Here is a 22,008-nt window from a genome sequence, read left to right on the forward strand (position 1 = left end):
TTTGACACCAAATTAAGTTAATTCTACTAACTTTTCTAGGGGCAGGTAGGGCTGTTGGAGAGCAGAAGGTGCTTCTGCCCGCTCCCCTTCAAAGCTTGCAAATTTGTTGCTAGTGGCAACTGTGAGATACTGAAGCAACAACAGCATGTTTTCTGTTTTCTTATTAATAGAAAGACTAGAGACACTAAAATTTAACATGCCAATGAGAAAGTCAGAAATTAAATACTACAACGTAACACGCCAAAAAGAAAGTAAAAAATTAATTTCCATTTATACACTTGTGAGTCATTATGTTAAAAGTAACCCATCACACAGCTTAGCCATAGTAAGAGGAAAAAGAAGTAAAAGCAAACAGTGGCTACTTCCATGACCATGTGCCACGTGTCAGGTCTTCTGATCGATCAGAAGTGGAGGTGCATATGCAGGGAGGTGGAGGAAGGAGCCCTGGAGTGTGAGAAATGACTCCTGTTGCAAGAGGATTTGGAGGAGGTGAAGGTTCATATGTGGTTTAAGAGTTTAAGATACTGGCTTGTTTTAACTAGGTTTTTATCATTGCATTGGAACGATATTCCTTACCTGACTTCACGTGGGGGTTTCATTTTGGCATGTTAGCTTGTATATGTAAGAAACTATGTACTCTCCACTGATCAATACATATTCCATGGAATTATGACAGTTGTGGTTTTCCTCTTTGGCTTTTAGGAATTTGAGCTTGCTTTTTTTTTTTTTTTTTTTTTTTTTTTTTTGTCGTCGTTGTTGTTGTTTGCTTGTTTAAGACTTCCTTAGACTTTAGAACACATCACACATATTTCTAGTCATCAGTAAAGTGCAAGCTTCTGAGTATACATGTAGGTAATTTCTTTCTGTGTCACCAGCTGGGTCAGTTTTTTTTCTTTTTTAACTGTTTTTTGTAATGGATGACTGGTCTGGAAAGTAGAGCTCTGCAAGAAGAACAGTATTTGAGGAGGAAAACATAATACCTTGGCAAGTTCAGTTAAGATTGAGTCTTCCTGGGTAGATTTGGCTTCTGTTTTGCTGTCTTCAGAACATTTCAACATAACTGTATGTGTTCAGGAAGAAGATTTTATTTGGGGCTGACTTTCAGAGCTGGAAACCAATTACTTCTGGGAGCTTGGTATAACTTGGTATCAGAGAAGGCCCAGAACTACCTCCTGACAGACCTTACAGCTTGGTGTTACATGTGATTTGATACAATGGTAAGCTGCTACTGCTTCCCCTCAGCTCTGCCCTTGGCGATGCGTTCCTGCTGCTTGCCTTGCCTCCGGCAGGGCTGCAGAGCGGGGAAGCCCAGTTCATGGATTCCTTATCCATCGTGGCTGTGTAATTGCTAGATCCACCACTGAGGCAAGGGAGCAGCTCTGTAGTGAGGAGCAGAAAACGAGAAGGATCTCTCTTTACACCAGCACTCTGCTGATGGGCTGAGGTGGTGGCATGGTGAGACTGCAGTACTTGCTACTTAAACTGGTATTTATTTATAGTAACTGTCATTTTGAATGGAAGAAAGCAGAGTTCCTTGGCATTTTACTTTCACTTTGGGTATACAGTCGAACCCAAAGCTGCCTCCAAAAGGCTAGTAAGCAAGATGGGAATGCAATACTCATTCTCTGTCTTGCTGTTTGAGCTTACAGTAGCTGCCATGTCTCAGCCTGCTCCATTCCAGGAGGGGTTTCCACTGGTGCTTCGATTGATGTTTGACAGTATGATGCTATCTTTTGAAAGAATGTTAACAGTCTTGGGAGGAATAATAATTTTGTTTGATCATGACTAGATGTAGAAACTTTAATGCTTGTGACATGCCATCAGTCTCTCTTGTTATGCATGGATTTTCTAGAGTTGGAGATCATAGTATAGTTTTGCACTAGTATAAGACCACAAATAGCACTTTTCATGTAAAGTAAAGCTACCTCTGGAAGTTCACATTAACAATTTCTTGGAATAGTTGAAACCATGTCTCCTTATGCTCTGTTTCCTTCTGGATTCATAGACTTTGTTTCTAAAAACAGTTAGGTGACCTCTGGCATAATTAAAAATATTATAATAAACTACAAATAATTTATCATAGCTATTATAATTTAAAATTATTCAGAATCATAACCAATTTAAAATTTTACTTGAAATATGCAACATAATTTTGTTTCTTGAGCAGGAACTTAGGGCTTATTTTGATCTTCCTTGTGTTTTTGTTGCTTGTGAGAAAGAGATCCAAAAAACTGAGTCCTTAAGCAATTAATAACAGCTGGAAGAAACTTGTGTATAGAGATTTCAGACTTTAAACTCTGTAGCACCTGGGAGCATGAAAGATTTTGCCTTCTGGAGCTGGAGGGAAACATAGCTGGAGCTCCTTCCAGATGGACCCACACCCACTCGTAGATTTCTTAAAGCTCACATCTCTGCGTTAGGAGGTTTACAGCACATTTCTTCGGATGTTTACCCTCCCCCTGCCTCCTTGTTTTTTTCTCTTCAATTTGAAATTCCCTGAAGAGCCTCTGTGGACATGTCAAGAGGTTAGTAACATTGTTAGAATACAGTTTATCCTAAATTTTATTTTATTAAATATATGAAGGAGTCATTTAAGTTCCTTTTAATTGCATTTTCTTTTAGCAAAAAATTTCTCTGGATGTGTTCATCTGAAAATCTTAAGGAGAGTTTTGTTTTCCCCTCGGATTGAGGTAGTTCTGAGCTTAACCCCGCCAAATTCTCCTTCCCAGTTTTTCTTCATTTGACTCTGTTTTCCTTCTGAGACAGTGTTCTCCTAAAGGTTGCAGAACCAGGTGCAGGTTTTAGCTACTTTCAAGGAAAAGTTCTATTTACCTAAAAGTTAATTCGTTCAGTAGTTCATCATGCCTACAGTACAGTGTTCATAGAGAAAGATTACTCGTGTTACATGCCTGTTACCCATGGAGAACAACATGAGGATTCAAGTAATCTTGTTGTATAGCAATCTTGCCTGCAATTCATTATTATCCATTACTTGGTAATAACAATAAAAACGTATTTTTTGTCTATGAGGATTTTGAATAGAGGCCTGAAGTCTGTTTTAGTTTTTAGTAATGGAAGTCATTCACTTGTTGGGGAAAAGGAAGGAATGTCTGAAGATGAAGTGTCTGCATGAGGTCAGACCCAAGGTGTATTTGTGTTTCCTCTGACCAGCAGCAGTTGCCTGGGGAAGAGCGCAGGGTTGGGCCCTAATGCGCTGAATACTTGCCCAAATCCAGTGATCTCAGGCTGATGGGCTTTGTGAGTCAAAGGCAGTTTTGCATTAGCTATCAGTCGATTTTTCTTTCATGAGATTTCCTGAGCCCTATTTGAACTTAGCTAACTTCCCTTATCCATGATATCCGAGGAAAAAAGGTTGCTTTAGTTTTAACATCATGTTGCATGAGTAATTTTTTCTTCTTTAGATATTTTGTCAATTTGTGTGGGGAGAGGCACTGAACAGTCATTTTCTATTTGCTTTCTCTGTGACTCTCAAGATTTTATAGAGCTCTGCTGTTTTCCTGACTGAAGAGTTCTGGTATGTTCAGATGCTTCCCATATGGAAGGCATTTCGTGTTTTTAATCGCCCTCACTGCTCTTGTTTTACCTTCTCCAGAACAGAAGAACAGCAAACAACCCTGCAACATTAACAACAAAAAACCCGAACAGTTCTTCCTGAGTTTCTCATGGTATAATTTTCCCAGCATTTTCAGATTTTAATGTTAAGGAGATTGCTTTTACCGTTAGCTGTTCCCTGGTTGGAACATGAAGCAACATGTCCATGATGGAGAACAGTAAAATTAAGTTGTCAGTAATTTTACATTTCTTAAAGTGGGCAATTGATTTTCTAGAAGACTCCATGCAGTGTTTTGGAATGGAGTATTTTGCTTCAAGTTCACTGTAGAGGAGGAATGCTTCAGCTTTTCTTTTGTCTTTTGCTAAGCATTCCCTCTAAGAGCAGGTTAAAAATAGAATTTCGTTGTCTTTTGATTGGACTCTGCTGTAAATTTATTTTTGTCCATTTAAAAGAGAGTAATTAAAAGATAAACCATCCTGGCTAGTGTTTGTTCATTGTTTGTAATGCTTTTTTCAGTACAATTACAAGGTTTGTCATTGTAGCCTGTGGATATGGCCAGTTCTCTGCATACCTACTGACAGAATACTGTGAGTCTAGAAGTGGTGTGTCATCTTCTATTAATTAAGTGTTTATGCATGGATGGTGATGTCTGCTACCACCTAGTAGTGGTAGACCACAGAGTACCAAGTGATTACTTCAGAAAAAAGAAAAGCAGATTTAGTATATGCCTCTGCATGTGTTACCTAATGCATATCATTACATACAACATTTTAGGAAATAAGAAAGACTAAGAACTTGAAATAATGCAGCTGTTGAATAGCTTGTTATGTTATGATAATTTTTGACAATTATGTTTCTGAAAAGGAAATGGAGGTTAGCATACATGTTTATTACTCACAGCTTGCTTAATGGCTGCATTTTTAAGGCCAAATATGCTTTAAAGTTACAGTTTAACAAACTCTGTACTGGAAAAATGAAATCGAAGCTGAATCAAGTATATATTCATGCCATACATCGCAAAGGAAGTTATTGTTGAAACATTCATCCTAGCTTATCTTCCAGTTAAGTAAAAGGGCTACTAAGAAATAGCGAAACTGGAGTTCTTTCATTGACTGATACACTACCTTACACTGTGAAAATGTGCATTGGCAGAAGAGCAAGCATCAGTGATGCCAGGATAAGTTATTCAACTTGTAGGCAGAATTTAAGCAGCCAAGTCAAGTGTTGAAGACTTGATCTTTACATATACCCCAGAAATGTAAAAGTGAACAAAACCAAAGAACAATGCTATGAATCCCTTGCCGAGAATCCTAAACTGCAGCAAAAAAATGGCAAAATAAGCCAATAATGCAGAATTAGAAGTCAGACTGATGTAACTCAGCAGCATTTCTTTCCTTCACCCTTCTTCACGTACTAATATTTGATTGCTTCAACAGGTGTAAGCAAAGCTAAAAAGACAAATCAGAGATCTTCCTCCATTTAAATTGGTGTTTTGTCATTTTCAGATAAAATCATAAATAACTCCAGAAGGAAATAAAGTACTATCTTTCCTTCCTTCCTGATGTCCACAAAGGACAATAAGAAAAAAACCTTCTGAATACCGAATACAACTAGGATTGGAGACAGAAAAAAAGTAAGCCTTTTCAAAACAAAATCAAATATAGTAGCTTGAGAGAGACTCAGAAACAGCTCTATTTTCTTAGTCTATTTCCCTAGGAAAAAATTAAAATACTGGCTTTTTTGAAATCTTGGGGTGTACACTTCCTTCCCTCTCTTGGAGGAAGATTCTTGGTATTCCTTGATGTTTATTTCAAAATGAGCAACAAAATGTGTGAATCTCAATTCCAGAAATGCTTTCAATTCTTCTTAAAGTATTATATTTATCATGTGAAGAAATAGAACAAGTAGTTGTTATCTTAAAAGACAAAATTGGCACAACTTCAATGGATTTTTGAATTTAGACCCCTGTATTGCATTGCCCTAACCTACCCTAGGTTTTGCTGTATATGTATTATGTGACCAAAATAATAACATGGAAACTTGTGGTCAGAACGAAGTAAAATGATGGTGCTGTCCAAAATAAGGAGCACAAACACTGATGGATGTGCCTGTGCTATCAGAAAGTAGTGTGCCCGGTACATTGATGGAGTGTGGGCTATTTTACTATGCTTTATTTTTCTTGCTCATTATGAGCATTATTAATTTTTCAGTGTTCATCATCTTGATTTGTGTACCCAAAATAGTCTTGTGCCCAGTAGATGGAGTTTCAAGGTCTGTAATGTAGATCCTTATACTATGATTTGTTTAATTGAAGCTTTCTGCCAACATCAGACCAGGTGTGGGGGCCGTCAGCTTGCTGACACCATGAAATGAGGCTACTGGAGGGCCATTAATCTAACATGTGGTAAGATTAACTGGTCAGAGAATGTGCTGTACCTTCTATTTGCTGTATCAGTTACTTTCCTTGCAATGTACAATATAGAGACATCTGGGAAAAAAAGAGGAAAGATAAAGGCAAAAAACCCCCATAATTTATGTAAGTGGGAGCACACGCAAACATATTTATTGTTTATCCTACAGATGGATCCCTTCTCCCTCTTCTATTCTGTCCTAAGCTTTGTGTGGTTGAAAATTACATAAATTTATTTATTTGGGTAGATTTCTCATCATAACTTAACCCATTAATATGTTACTTCCAAATATTCCTTTTTAAATCTGACTATTTACTGAACGAATGGAAGAACGTTACATCTGAAAGGGGTAGCAGGCAGATAAATTTGATATGCATACAACTTCCAGTAATGTCCTTTAAAGCAAAGGCATAATAGCAGCTGCTGTGCAGGCGGTGCATGTTGCCAGTGGAATTTATTTCTGACCAACTGTGTACTCTTTGACTCCAAATGCTCTGTCTGTCTTGAACAGTTGCAGTGTGTAAAAAGAAAAAGTGGTGGTGGGAATTATAAGGAGGAGGACTATAGGAGCGGGATAAAGATAAATACAGTTTTTATTCATGATCAGGGAAGTATTTGAATCTAAATTTTAGGAACTGAAAAATTAGCAAATTACAGATTTCTATTTTTTTATTGTATGAATGAGAAAATACTGTTAATATAATGTTTTTCACACAGCCTAGGTTTGAAGTAGATATAAATGCAAATTAAAGCAGCTTTTGATGGCACAAATGCTTTAAGTTACTTCGCAATTGTATTTTGCAAATATATTATTTGGCAAGTATGTATTTCTTTATTTGCGTGAAGTATGACTACAAAAAATAACAGCATCAACCTGTTTGGAGAAGGCTTTCTTAGCTATTTGACTAACAGGTGTGCTTCAACCCTGGATTTCATTTTTCATGTGTATTGAAAATACTCAGAATTTTGAAATTCGAGTAAATTGTAAGTGTTTAGAAATACCGAGTACAGCCTTTCTCGGAAGAGGGTATAAAACATATTTCACTTTTTTGTTTTTTTCTCAACTGGAGATGCAAGACAGAAAAACGCCTCTTGCTTGGCAGTGTTGGAGTTTGGTGGTTTTGTTTTGTTTTCAATTAGTGCATATTAAAGCATGCTGTGTGTGTTCTGGGAGTACATCACAGGCTACCTAGGATGATTATTTTTTTTTCTCTTACTTCCAAATAGCTGTTTTCAGTGTTTTGTGTATTTATACAGCTTTCCATAGTCTTGGCAGCAGCTACAGATGAGAAGTGCATTAAGTCATCTGGTTTGGGTTATTGTCGCTAAAAGATTTTCTTGCTGTGTTTTAATAATATCTTTCTTCTTTCATCTAACATGCAGGAGCTTTCAAATAACTTGATATTCTCTGAAAAATGTTTCTTCTCGATTGTGCTCAAGAAGATAGGTCTAAAATCTATCTCATTTGCTCATCAGGAATTCTAAAAGTTGTCCATATCAGATTATATACTTTATATATCTTTTGCAAGCTGTTGCAGCGAGTAAGTCCAAATTCCCTTGAGACCTGCTTTTGGTCTGGTGAGGTGCATGTCTGTCCATGCCTCCCTGGAGTTCCACAGGTGATATAAAAGACAAGAGTTAGAACATAAGTGAGACCCCCTTCACTGGTGTTTCCCAAGGCATTTTCTCCTCCTCTTTAAGGGTTGGGTTACCCCTGTGAGGAAGCTCTTTACTTAAAGTGTGCGCTCTCTTCAATTTTCAGGCCAGAGCCTCAACAGAAAGCTCCCTCTGCACCCCCGCCTCCACCCCCGCCCCCACCACCGCCCCTGCCGGAGCCCACCCCGCCAGAGCCAGAGGAGGAGATTTTAGGGTCCGACGATGAGGAGCAAGAGGATCCTGCGGATTACTGTAAAGGTGTGTGCAGTTCAGCAGTGTTGATGAGGGTAAACATTGTCATGCAAATCTCAACTCTGGTTCTTGGGAGGTTTTTAAAGACCTGATCTTTAATTATGCAGCTTGTTTGTACAAGAATTATGAACAACTGTTCAATTGCATCAACAGATGCAGAACTGTCTTCAGCTTTACTTTTTCACTTAGCCATAGCTTATTTATACATTTTGCAATAAGTACACAAATATTGCATCCATGTTTTCTTCTTGATGACCTGGTTATAAGAATAGAGAAGAAACTTTTTGTGATTTATGTTAGTTGTAAGAGAAACAAAACCACCCAAACCAAAACAAACAACCCCTCCCACATTCCAAAAGGTTCTATAATGTCTTGATGCCTTTAACAACATCAACTACTTTCATTTTTTAATCTATATCTTTTTTTCCCCTTCTCTCACCTGCACCAGCCCAAGATGGTACATGCTTCTGTTTCACATGTTGTCTTTCACAGTCCTCAGCATTGTCTGAAGCTCTGCATATCTTTGTTTTAGCTCTTGATTTTCTTAATTTTTGTAGTTGCTTGTATTTATTTTTTTAGATTTTGTTAAATACATAAAAACATGTGACTGCAGTACCACTGTTCCAGTACTTAAGTTTTTTTTAATGTCACTGCCAAAGTTGCAAGTCTCTTCCCATTAGGGTAAAAGGTATACTGTACTTACATGAAAAATGATAAATAACAGGTCTATCAACTTTGAGTTACCTATCATAGTAGATTTCAAGGATGTGAATTTATTTTAGGAAACATCAAAGTTTTATCACTTCAGATGAATGCTTTTGAACAGCCAAAAAGCACTGTATGCACATTGCCTATAGCTGGTATTCTGTATTCCTCATATCAAGAAACACTTTTGGTCAAACATGATGATGTCGTCTTAATTGGAAGTTTCTATGTAAGTCTGGAATGTGCTATTTTAAAAATCCCCTCTCCCAGCCTAGAACAAGTTGTTTTGTATTTTCAGATTTAACAATTCAAAGTGACTATTTCATTTTCGTGTAAGAAGTTTTATTAATATTTCAAATGTTTAAGTGGCTTACAGATACCAACAGTGAAAACCAAACAGTAAACTCAAATGTTGAAGTCTGCAGCAGGGAAAAGAAAAACACGTTACTAAAGCATGTTTGTTTTTTTTTTAAATAAATATTTCTGTTACAACACATTTGTTCCTTAAGATAACTCTTTTGGTATCTTTAATATCTTCCATCAGTAAGGATTTGTTGTTTAAACATGTTTACTTACAAACATCTGTATTTCCTTGAGATTAAGCATTTCAAGGCCCTCACTTTATTCTTCCCTGAAGTAAGACCTGCATTTAACTTCAAACAATTTATTGTTGTCTGTGTTCCAGTATCTCTTGCAAAATGTCACCATCTGGAGCAGATAGATCACAAAACAAACGAAAAAATAGTCTAAAGTTTACATCCTACTTATAAGTTACCTGTTTAACTAGAGTTTCTGTGCCTACCACTGGTAAGTAGTGAGATCTGTGTTTTTAAAATGAACTACATGTTACACTAAGAATACTTGCAAGTTTCCTGAAAAATTAAAGAGGACTTCTGTATGCTTAAATGTTCTTCTGAATTCTTCTGGTCTTGAAGCTCTGAACTGATGGAAGTATATTAAAAATGGCTCAAGCTTTGGTTCGTTTGGGTCTCATACTCACTATTTGTTTCTGCAAGAACAGTGCTTTTGACCCTCCAGTAGATGATTTATATATTTTCTGATCATAATTTCATGTAAGACTGATGAGGACATTTCCTTCTTCATCTTCCTCACCTACCTGGACTTGTGAAAAGCATTTGACGCTGTCCCACATAATATCCTTGTCTCTAAATTGGAGAGACATGGATTTGATGAATGGACCACTTGGTGGTGGATATGGCAGCACTCAAAGAGTTGCGATTAACAGCTTGATGTCCAAGTAGAGAGCAGTGACGAGTGGTGTTCTTCAGGGGTCGGTACTGGGACCAGTGCTGTTTAGCATCTTTGTTGGAGACACGGACAGTGGGATTGAGGGCACCCTCAGCAAGTTTTCTGATGACACCAAGCTGTGTGGTGTGATCGACACGCTGGAGGGAAGGGATGCCATCCAGAGGGACCTGGACAGTCTTGAGAGGTGGGCCCATGCAAAAATCATGAATTTCAACAATGCCAAGTGCAAAGGCCTGCACATGGGTTGAGGCAATCCCAAGCACAAATACAGGCTGGGCGGTGAGTGGATTGAAAGCAACCCTGCAGAGAAGTACTTGGAGGTATTAGTGGGTGGAAAAGTGACTGTGAGCCAGCAACATGTGCTCGCAGCCCAGAAAGCCAACCGTGCCCTGGGCTGCATCAAGAGAAGTGTGGCCAGCAGGTCTGGGGAGGGGATTCTCCCCCTTCTACTCTGCTCTTGTGAGACCCCCCCTGCAGTGCTGTGTCCAGGTCTTGGGCCCCCAACATAAGAAGGACGTTCAGCAGGTCCAGAGGAGGGACATGAAGATGATTTGGGGGCTGCAGCACCTCCCCAATGAGGACAGGCTGAAAGAGTTGGGGTTGTTCAGCCTGGGGAAGAGAAGGCTCTGGGATGACCTTATAGCGGCCTTCCAGTGCTTAAAGGGGGCTACAGGAAAGGTGGGGAGGGACTTTTTATCAGAGGGTGTAGAGATAGGACAAGAGGTAATGGTTTTAAACTGAAAGAGGGTAGATTTAGATTAAATACAAGGAAGAAATTCTTCCCTGTGGGGGTGGTGAGGCACTGGCACAGGTTGCCCAGAGAAGCTGTGGCTGCCCCCTCCCTGGAAGGGTTCAAGGCCAGGTTGGACGGACTTTGAGCAACCTGATGTAGTGGAAGGTGTCCCTGGCCCTGGCAGGAGGGTTGGAACTTGATAACCTTTAATGTCCCTTCCACCCAAACCATTCTGTGGTTCTTTTTTAGTCTGCTGGGGTTGGACTGAAGGGAAGGTTACCACAAGAATCTGAATGGAATGGCCAAATTAGGATATTCTGGGGCCATACAGGCTTTCTGTTTGTTTATTTTATATTTAGTGTGGGGAATGAATAAGTTATTTGGTAAAGAATTCCAGGGATGGCTTTTAGATAAATTACCTCCTTTTTTTTGAGAGGTGTTCTATTAGTTTGAGTATGTTTTCCTGTTTTGGGTAACCTTACCTGTATTTACCAAGTGGAAGATAAATACTTGGAAATCGTCATTTATCACTGGTATGTCTTTTCTTCAAAATGGCAATGTGTAATGTCTCAGGAATTTTGAGTGTGGCACAGAGCATACTTCATCAGTTTTCAACCTCAGTCTGAAATTTCATAGGAGAGCAATTCTGGTGAGGGACTATATAATTAATTTTTTAAATTAATTCAACATTTTACCTGTTAACTGTATTTCCCTTTGCCATGGAATTTTTGTTACTAATTTTATTCTTATTTTTTATTTTTAAGGATATGTTACTATGTGCTGGACTCACATCTTCACCACATTACCTGGTGGTTAGTAAATAGTCATAATAGTATTTTTAATCAGGAAATTGGATTAGTTTGAATGAGCACCTGATGTGAAAGAGACAACTAACAGCCATAGGTGTAAAGCAGACTAACCTCTGTTTTCTGGGGGCTTCCTCCAGGGCCTGTTTAAATCTCTGAAGTGACTTTGTTGATGTCACTGAATTTACATTAAATGCTTTTCAAATCTGGATTTGTTTAAGGACTGGAAATATCAAAGTCCAGCGACGTGTTTTTTCAAGGGGTACTCAGACAGTAAAGCTAGTTTTATTTCTTTTGTGAAAGGCCTTGAAACACCTCGAGACTTTTTTTTTTTTTCAAGAGCCTGTTGTGTCATAGATATAATTGGAATTCTTTGCTTCTCTGATCATCATCTTTGCCCCCTGGAGATGTCTCCCATTCATCCAGTTCACAAAGGGAATAATTCCCTATACAAACAGAACTAGCCAGCTACAATTACCAATACATTCAGGAGACATTTAGGAATAATGATCTCATTTTTATGACCCTCTTTCTTGAGTGCATGTAGCTAGCTAGCTAGCTGTGAGAGAGACTTCTTTTTCTGTGTGCTGCAGTGAATAGCACAACAGGGTATTTTTGTTACATTATCAGCAGTGCCACTTATACATTGTATATTTTCGAATACCAATATTGTTTCTCCAAAAATACATAATTTTTCTCACCCTGTTAATTTTGCATAGATGCTTTCTTGTTACTACTATTTATAAATACTTTCTGCATCATGAAGAACTTAAATAATTACATTCATCATAGGATGGCACCAGTTCTTAAAATGCATTTAGCTAAAAGTGTTGCTGTCTGGTTGTCCACAACCTCTAAATGAGTATGTTGCTGACTTGAATAATCAGGGAGTAATGTGTACAGGAATGGTAATCGGTTATTTCCAACACTGATCCTGTTGTGGCTTGGGACAGTAGAAAGTATCTTGTGAAGTATATATACTCAGAGAATATGCTACTGCTGTTGGTATCTGTAGCATATGCTGGTGTGTTGCTATAATTAGCTATGACAGTGCTGTAGGGACCAAAATAACATGGCTTCTGCATATATAGTATTGTTATTCTTGCAGTACGCATATTTTACTAAAATAAGTTATCAAACCCCGGTTTATTAACTTGACCTCGGTGTATTTGACTGATTTCCTCTGTAGCGTGTTCATTCTCCTGTCTGTGATGGGAAGAAACTATCCCAAGTTTTTGCTTGTTTTTCAACCTTTGAAGCACAAGTACGCCAAATCTTATCTGCAGAAGGGCAGACTTATAAGGCACTTGTTTACCTAAACTATTGTTAGAAACATGTTTACCTGTACTTAAATTCTTCATTGTTGAGTGTTACACTGTTAACATGTTAAAAAAAAAAGCGGATCTTTTGTTTAGTGCAATAAAATTACTTCTGAACATTTTTTTATATGCTTGAAGGCCCACTTCCACGCTTCTGGCAGTGCAAAAGGCTGCATGAATTGTGTTTTCATATACGTCTGAAGTCACATAACTGTTAAGGAATTATTTAATGGGACTAGATATTTTGGAAAACTGTAAAATGTTCCAGAAATATTTGTACTGAATTTTTAAATCTGTTTGCAAACCATAGAGAGGTGTTAAAACTAGGTGTTAAATACTTTTCAGTGTTTCTAATTATATTTATTTGCAAAGGAATAGTGAGTATATGGAGAACATTTCATACTACCTACTATTTTCATGCAGTGAGACATGCAGGAAAAAACTCAAATTGAAAGAAAAGTTACTGTGATAGAGAATGATGTGGAAATATTTTTTGTAATTCTTGCTGCCAGGTCAGCAGACTTGATTCATTTTGCAAATGCAAACCTTTTCAGTAATGGAGAGGTAGAATTGTTGTATGTTCTCTTAACCTTCCACTCACATCTGTCACTTCATCATTTGGATAGAGTTTTATGGAAAGAATTTACCAAAGAGTAATAATTCTTTTTTGTTTTAAACCAGTCAATAGTTGTCTTAAAATATGTTTATATTTATTCATATTTTAAAATATTTTCATCAGCTGTTACTACAAGGATAGTTAAATAGACAATTAAATTAAAATTTAGTTTTGTTTTTGATGTTTCTATCAGTATTGATTTGTATATGTGAGTTTATTCAGCAAATTTTCTATAATAATGAAGCTGCAATAGACCTGGGTTTTATATGTGGGTGATACTGTTTCTTTTTACAAATGAAGTGAACAGGATAATAGTCAATACTTAGTAAGTCCATGTCCCCCCTCCTTTCTTGGAGTGTAAATCCAGTCAAGTGTTCCAAAAGTGATCCGTGTTTTGTTTGGAAAGTAAGGAATTCCCACTTGGCAATGTTGTACATTCTTACTGAGGTTGACACAATTCAGCAGTGGCAATGAAGGTATCTTTTTAGGTTGCTGAGTTGTCCTGGCAGCTTTTCATGAACATTTCCTTCCCAGTGATGGAGGGGAGGGAAGGTCTTCCCCCAGGGAGGAGTCCTGGGACTTAGTCCTAGGCTAGGTCCATATATCTTGGCCCTCCTGTAATGCCCTGTACTGCACCTGAACTAGGGCCTTCTGTTTCCTTTGCTCTTTTTTAGCGGAAAATGTTGGTGTCTGTATACCTAATGGTTTGTGAATTGCAATATTGTGTGTGATAGTAAGTATACAGTTCTCATGGGTTAAAAGTTTAAAGGTTGTTCTCATACCTGGGTCTTCATAGATTTGTGCAAATTTTCATGGAAAAGGTGAAACTTCAACACCTTACTGCTAGGCTGGGATGGCTGAGACTGCTGAGACTGCTCTCTGTGCCTCTGTCAGTGCTACCGGTGCACATCAGACTCATTTCTGTGCCTGGTGAAGGTGCTTGACCCTCTGCGGTGATATAAAGTGAGAGGCAGGTGGGCAGGGAGGTGCATGAAGTCAGCTGAGATTCGCACTGCCTGTCTGAAATTGTTGCTGTCACTTGGTTGAGACCAGCCCCTGTGAGATGAACACTTGGAGGGCTGATTCCCTGGTGCTCTGGCCTGAGCTGTCTGGGTCTGTGCCAGCGGTATGATGTGTGGGCTGCAGCCAGATGGGTCAGCTTTTGGTTGAAGCTGAGCAAACCAGCGAGTGTCTACTGGCTAAGCTTGAAATTATACCTTAACGTACAAAAACCGAAGCTGTGTGTGTTTTAGAATTTCAGTTTAGACATACCAACATATAAAGTAATACACTATTTAAGCTTCATTATTCTGTTGAATATGTAATCTTTATAGTTCTGTGGTACAATTGTGTTAAATTTATTTATCTGCTGTGGAAGCATTTGAGGAAAGTTCAGAAATAAACTCTTGAACTTCTGTTAAAATATGTTATTAGCAAAGAATGGACATTAATATATCCAGGTTTGATGTTGACGTTTCACAGATTAAAAGGAGAGAAGTCCCTGTTTTAAATCCAAGGAATTAAGTTCACGTTGTTGTCTTAACTGGATACCACTTCTAACAAGATTTTCAGGGGATTTCGAAACAAATGTAGTAACTTAGAGAAAACAGTCTGAGGTTTTTTTAATTTTAAGTCAATAGCTGAGGATCCTGCAAAGGGCAGTTGGGTGTGACATTGTGAAGGACCAGAAAGAGCGGTAGGAGTGATTCCTTCACAGCTGCTGACAGATTCTGAGTCTGCTGCTGATGGTGCCCTGGAGGGTTGCATGGTGCTGCTTTATTATTTGTTTTCAATTTAGGCAAAATTGTGGATGTTATTATTAGTGTGTTAAGGTCTGAATAATAATCTTGTGTGATCACCGTCTTCCTTTTTTTTGACTGGGAGGAAGAATGCATCTTAAAATACGAAGGAAATAAAAAGCTTAATTACACCTTCTTACACTGCATAGAAACCTGAGCTCTGGCCTGGACTGTCCTGTTGGCCTTTTTCCTGATGGGGCTTTTGAGGACCTGTGTAGTGGTGTAAGTCAGGAGTGCAGACTTTGGAAACTAAAAAGCAGTTCAGATAAAGCCCGTAGCTGCCTGCTCTCTCTTCTCCCTCAGTGTAAAAACCTCAGATGAGAGAAGAATGCATTGCTGCAGGAGACAAGCAGGAGAGCATCAATGAAGTCTGTGTTGTTCTTAACATTTTCTCAGGAAGTATTTTATTGCTGCCTTTATTAGTAGAAAGCAAATGGGAATTAAAACAATATCTGTTCAGATTCTGCAGTCATCCAAAATATGTTGACTGAGAAGCTTCAAAAAATAGCATAAAGAAATAATGTAGATCTTTCCTATACTCTCTGTGAAGTGGAAGATAAGCCTGAGGAAATAGAGAACAGATGGTAGTATTACCACAAATAAAAGCTATAAGAGAGAAGGATGAATAAACTCTACAGTAGTTATAGGACATGAGTTTTTCCCCTCCAGGCCAAGTAAGGCAGAATTTTTAACATTAGAGTAAAATTTTCTTTAGATTTCCTCTTTATAGTACAGGACAATTTGAAGAGGAAAATTTGTACTACAAGAATACTTGAAAATCTGGGAATTATTGTTTGTTTTCTGAATATTCTTTTTCTACTCATTTTTTTTTCATGAAAGGAGGCTATCATCCAGTGAAAATTGGTGATCTTTTCAATGGCCGGTATCATGTTATTAGAAAGTTAGGATGGGGACACTTCTCTACAGTCTGGCTATGCTGGGATATGCAGTAAGAAAACTATTTATTTCCATTTATCTTTTTCTTAATATGCTACTTTGTTTTGTTTGTATTAACTTCTACATGCATGATAAAGTTATATAAATGTTTGCTGTCTTTTTATACAGAAAGATGTCTGCAGTCTTATTTTGCTCCTGGTTAAGGACATAGTTTATAAAAGCTTTCAGAAATAAGTGTAATTCCGTTTTCTTTGACAAATTAGTTTTACTTACTGAAATTGCATGTTGTCTTGAACATGCGAGAATAAGCTAATGTTTTTATATCTGTTGTATCTTTAAGGAAAAAATATAATTATACCTTGATGGAATGATAAAACATGTAACCAAATTCCTCTTTTGAAGACTTTAGCATCAAGGAAACAAAGCATTCAATAAATCATTGTTAACGGAGTATTGTTAAAAGTTGTTTTTAAATATAATTTGAGTGTTTTCTCTTAGAATACATTAGGTTATGAAGTACTTTATTTAAAATTTCCTAACCTTCAAAGTATTTTTGGTTTATCTCAGAGCATGTGTTGAAAATGTTTTTGTTCTTTTCAAGGGGGAAAAGGTTTGTTGCAATGAAAGTTGTAAAAAGTGCCCAGCATTATACAGAGACAGCCTTGGATGAAATAAAGTTACTCAAATGTGTAAGTAGAGCTCACAAAATACAGTGCTCAATACCAATAATAATAATGAATTATAAAAATGTAGCAGATTATTATTTTTACATTTCTTTTTTCTAAATAGCTGGCTCATTATGTGTTACCATGATTTCTGAAGCTCCAAAATATTGTTTAACTTCATGTGTAAAGCTAACTAATTAATATTTTAAAGTGAATTTTTTTGCTAAAATGTCAGTGTTTACATTCTTGGTTTAGGTTCGTGAAAGTGACCCTAATGATCCCAACAAGGATATGGTTGTACAGCTAATAGATGACTTCAAAATTTCTGGAATGAATGGAATTCGTATCCTTTTGAAAACATGGCATCTTCATTAAAAATGATCTACTGAGATAAGTAAGCATTTAGTTCTGGCTTTTTCCTAGTTAGTCTCACTTTAAATATGTAACACAGAAACACCAAAATACATGTAGATGCAAAGATTAGTCCAGTGTGTAATGCACTCACTGGAGTGAAAGTAGCTTAGCTTTTCTAAATACGATGCCAAATAAAAAAAAATAACCTGTGAATCCTGTCATGGTTTGCTAGAACTAGAGATGGTTTAGTTAAAAACTGGAGTTTTACTGAAAAGATTTGTAATAACTGGGGCTTACAGGAAATAAGTTTTGCTCTAGACTAGTAAAGAGAAAGAGTCAGTGTCATGAAGAAGCTGGTTTTTGTTTTCTTGCAGGAAGTCTGAGGGCATGGAGGTTCTTCTCATGTTTACGGGATCCTGTTTGGGCCAGGTGTTAACCTCTTTTTTGGCAAAGGCTTTAAAGCTTTACTTTCAAATGTTTCCTTTAAAAAAAGAGGAAAAAGGAGAGAGGCAAAGTAGAATATGACTGAGTATTGTTCTCAGGGAAAATTCTGGGTCTATGACTATATTTGATGTTAGAGTTGAGCTCAAGTGAGTTATCCTTGCTAATTATATTAGATATTTTAGCAGCTTATTGTATTACTGTGCTTTCATTTACTGTTACAGCTGGTATTTTTGTGTATGCCTGTTGTGTCTTGGAGCCCTAGTAACAGACCTCATTGTTCATGGTGTGTCATACTACCAGACAAAGAGACACTTCCTGCTCTAGAGAGCTTACCGCTAAGTTGATTTTAGTGATGAGCCTTCAACCTTCAGTAGATCAGGTTGAGATGCTCTTCACTAACTCCTGTCCTCTAGGAGAGGAATCTAGCAGGAGACTGTCAGTAAATCTGAATGCCCACTAGAAAGCATCCTTTCAGGGAGAAGCGTGCAAGCAGTTTTCATCCCATCCATCTGTCTCTTGACATCAGTTATGAAGCCTTCGGGTTTGTGATAAGTGAGAATAAGAGTGTGGGGACAAGTATTCTCAGTTACAGAATGGTGTCTTATCTGCTTTCCCTCTGTCCCATTTTATTTTGTTTCCTGGTTACTTTAGTGGTCAGCTACCATGGTAGAAAGCTGCTTAAATGTAGGTGAAGTTAGTATAGTCTGCTTTTTTCCTAGGTTTTGTCATCAAATTAAATTGAATTAAAATAAACTATATGGTTGCCAGTAATAATTTTAACCTGAATGTAAATGGTTTATAATCAAAGAAATTGCTTAACACAGTGAGGCAAAGAACCCTGGTTAGGGTTTCTTGGTGCTGCTGTTGTGCTACAAAAAAGAGGTTTTAATTTATGAGCTGAGATGCTTATTAAGAAGTATTTTATAAATATCTCTATTGTCTAACTATGTTTGCAAAAAAAATAATGCAACCAAAGCACTTTAGGTCTTCAGCTGACAACTGTACACTTGAAGAATAATTAGAGTTATTTTAAAAATCAGAAATTTCGACTTCCTGTTTTTATTGTAAAACACTAATAAGTACAGAATAAGAAAATGCATTCATAACTATACATAGAAATAACATACCTCTAACAGAGCAGTTTCCAGATCACATTCTTAAATTATTGCTAAGATTCATATGTATACATATGTATTAAAGGTGAGAGCCATTTCTAAGTGTGAAGAGTAAATTTTGTTAGTGATAATAGTTTGAAAGCATATCAAAACTTTATCTTTTTGAAATATAGCACTTAAGTTGACAAAGCCAAGAGAGACCACGTATTAGTGAAAAATAAGGGTTCAGATAGCTTTGTGTTAGCAGATTGATTAAGACTGGGCAGCCGATACCGATTTATTCTATTTCAGTTTTACCTTCATGTTGAAAACTCTGGCAGTACAGAATTTATTTTATGTGGAAGGCAAATGTTCCTGTCTTATTGAGAAGTACATTTTTCAGAAAGGTGCAGTAGATAGGATGGGGTGATCCTGGACTCAAATTTAAATTATAGCTGGAAGTCTGTCAAAGTCGTAAGCCCCAAGGGAAATGGGATATCAAGTATCTTCTGCTTTGAGTTTTCTTGTGAACAGCTTGTGTGTTGTGAGTTACATTGAGCAGTGGTTGGTTGCGTTAATTATTTAATCAACTCCTTTTTATCTTCTAGGGAAAATAATCTTTGGTGCGGGTTCTTTTGGGAGGGAACAGGTAACTGATTTTAACATTTTGATGCTATTTGTTTCTGTTTTTAAAATGCCATATTAGTGTTATGTTAGGGTTACTGAGTTGAACAGGTTGAGAGAAATACAGTAATTGGAGAGTTTTTCCATGCTCTGCTGTTTCCAGCTTCCTTTGGGCAAGTCACTAAATATCTGTTCCTTGACTGTAAATTAAAACAACATATGCTTCACAGAGTCTTGATTATTGGTTATGGAATACATTTAAAAGTTAAAGCAAGACAGAAGAGAGGTGGGTGAATCCTTTGGACGGCTAATATCACAAAATGTCATGGAGCTTCCAAATAGGGAAGCTTGTCAAGAACTGTGTAGCACAGAGCTGGGAATGTGCAGAGCCACTGGCCTGCACTGTCTGAAAACAGTCATCTTTCTCCTAGGAGTTGTAATAATGTTTATATACAGAAGGATTTTAACAATGTGTGTTATGTTACACTACTAGGCCGATAATTTTTTAAATACTCGCACATTTAAAAAAGATTGCAATCATGATTTTTTCAGGAAATAACGGAATTCCTGAACTTGGGCACTTCAGTGTTTTCAGTAAGTGTAGATTATGTTTGTCTGCACTGGATATTTATTAGAGCCTTAATAAAAGTTTATTTGACGGTAGCATTTTTTTGATAAAAGATTCAGATAATCACGTAATGAAACAAGTGTTTGGAGAGACAAGTGAAAAATAAAAGAGGAAACATTCTCAACACAATCAGTCGTCACAATAATTGTAATAAATTTATCACCAAAGAACATACAGCATTAATTAAATGCTGTAGAGGCTAAATGCTGCCAATCCAGAAGTAACCGAGATACATCCAGAAGTGTTCTGTGTTGGTACCAAAGCCTTATTTCATTTAGCTTAACTAATCTTTAACCCTCATCACATTTCTAAATGCTCCTGTAATATGTGTTTGTAGATAGATAGATAGTTACAGGTAGGATTTATTCAAGAAAGAACATTTTTAAGTATTTAAGCCTGTCAGCTGATTAATGTTATGTTTGCTCTCACTTTTGCTGCTCTGCTCAGTTTCCCCATTTCAGACACTGCCCAAACTGATTCGAAGAGCATTTCATAAGACGCATGTTTGCTGGGTGGGCTTCAGGTGTATTTTTGCTGGAGCTGTGGGAAGATCCTGGGGCTTGCAAGGCTGGTTTCCTAATAGTTAATGCACAGCTTTTCCTAGGATCTTTGTTGTGGGCAGTCTGGCTTACAGTTGATGTTTTTCACGGGAGGATAGTAAATCAAACAACTGTCACATTTTTAAATTCCTGCTTCAAACACTGAGCCACCTGTATATCTTCTCCACATCCCAGTTGCCTCCCCAGTACTGAGCATGCTTTGGGTTTGTCCAAGTCCTCCTAGCAAAACGTTACAATCTTTTCTTCATATAGACATAATTTCTCCTTCTTGTGGCCCTCCCTCTGCCTGCCTCTGCTGTTCCTCCTTGCATCTTCCTTCTCAGTGCCCTCCCCTTGCCTCTCAGCTATTCACTCTCCTACACCCCTTTCTCTTCTGGTTACTGTCAAGACCTTAGCACTTCTGTAAGTGCAAGGAATGGCAGGAATGTGCATTGGAGCGTCTGCAGCCGCAGTGGTCTGAAGGACTGTGGGCGGGTGTCCTAAATTTCATTTCTGAATGCTGCAGTGTCTTGCCTTTCTAAAATCTGTGTTGCTGTAGCATTGCAACTTCAATGCGTGGGCTAAGTTAGTAAGTCCTGCAGATCTAATGTGCTCTGCTCATCCTTTTTGGTGGCTGCGTGCTTTACTAGTGACTTCAGTTCATTGGATGCTTGTGTGGTAAAATAACCAAGACTGTTTCCTCTTCTGAATGGAACCGAGTTTTATAATATTCTGAGTAGACTTGATTGATATGATTGGGAAATGACTGTTCACTGTCTCCTCTAATATAGGAATTAAGGAACATGAAGTGGGCTGAACAGGTAGCAGCAATCAGTTCTTCACAAATTCTTTGACCAGTCTTGAGACCTTTTAACTTTGGTCTAACTCCAGCATAGGGGATTTAGATTTTAAAACTTTGGTTAGCTTTATGCATATAGGTAGGTACTGAGAGGAATGTAAATGATGGTATGAAAGACAAGGTTAAGTCTCATTTTGACACAGTTTAAGACAGTGACTCGAAGATCATTGCCAAGACTCTAGATAATAAAACTTGGAGAAGTTATGTAAGATTTCTCTCCTAACAATGTAGTTGCCTATGAATGGTCTCTAAGATATAGCCTAATTTCATCCTTTGATATTTATTATTTGTATTACATTATACTTTGCAAGTATCATGTAGTTAAGTTTTTAACATTCTTTTTGATTTCTGGGGACATTAAGGTCATTCTGACCTCATGTCTGAGAATTTACTCAGTATAGTCAAATTGTGTAGTTTCATGTCAGAATGTTGTGGACAATAAAACTTACGATTAGCTTGAATATCTGAATATTTTCTCAGTAGAAAGATAACCTACCCAGGTATATATTAAGTGTCAAATCTCTAACTTAGGAAGCCTTTCAACCACAAATTACTGTAAGTGCCTACATCTTGTTTTTTCCTAATACTTTTCCCTGATCATCTGCTATTGGCCTCTGTTGGTGGGCAATAGGAGATGCTGGGTCAAATTAAATTTTTCGGCACTGTGTTTTTTGCATGTTGCTTCTGAGTTCCGCATTTTCTTTGTTCCTGACTTCTTTGTTGATTGTCATTATTCTCTTCAGTTAAAACTGTAGGTGGTAAGA

The 22,008-nt window shown here is 37.5% G+C and overlaps 1 protein-coding gene across 6 annotated transcripts in view; it reads left to right on the forward strand.

Annotated features, from left to right (window-relative positions):
* Positions 1-22,008, forward strand: part of SRPK2 (SRSF protein kinase 2) — a 148,513-nt gene that overhangs the window by 89,882 nt on the left and 36,623 nt on the right. For 5 of the 6 annotated variants that reach the window (XM_042793144.1, XM_042793145.1, XM_042793146.1 and 2 more), the window contains exons 3-6: positions 7,748-7,899; positions 15,981-16,089; positions 16,639-16,726; positions 16,958-17,045. In XM_042793144.1, coding sequence (XP_042649078.1) covers positions 7,748-7,899; positions 15,981-16,089; positions 16,639-16,726; positions 16,958-17,045 — 437 coding nt within the window. Of the gene's footprint in view, positions 1-5,137; positions 5,208-5,888; positions 5,979-7,747; positions 7,900-15,980; positions 16,090-16,638; positions 16,727-16,957; positions 17,046-22,008 lie in introns of those variants that run through there. The other variant, XM_042793147.1, reaches the window with a different exon arrangement.

The sequence above is a fragment of the Tyto alba genome, unplaced genomic scaffold (genome assembly GCF_018691265.1).
Source record: "Tyto alba isolate M040663 unplaced genomic scaffold, T.alba_DEE_v4.0 Super-Scaffold_2, whole genome shotgun sequence".
In the NCBI taxonomy this organism is placed as follows: Eukaryota; Metazoa; Chordata; class Aves; order Strigiformes; family Tytonidae; genus Tyto; species Tyto alba.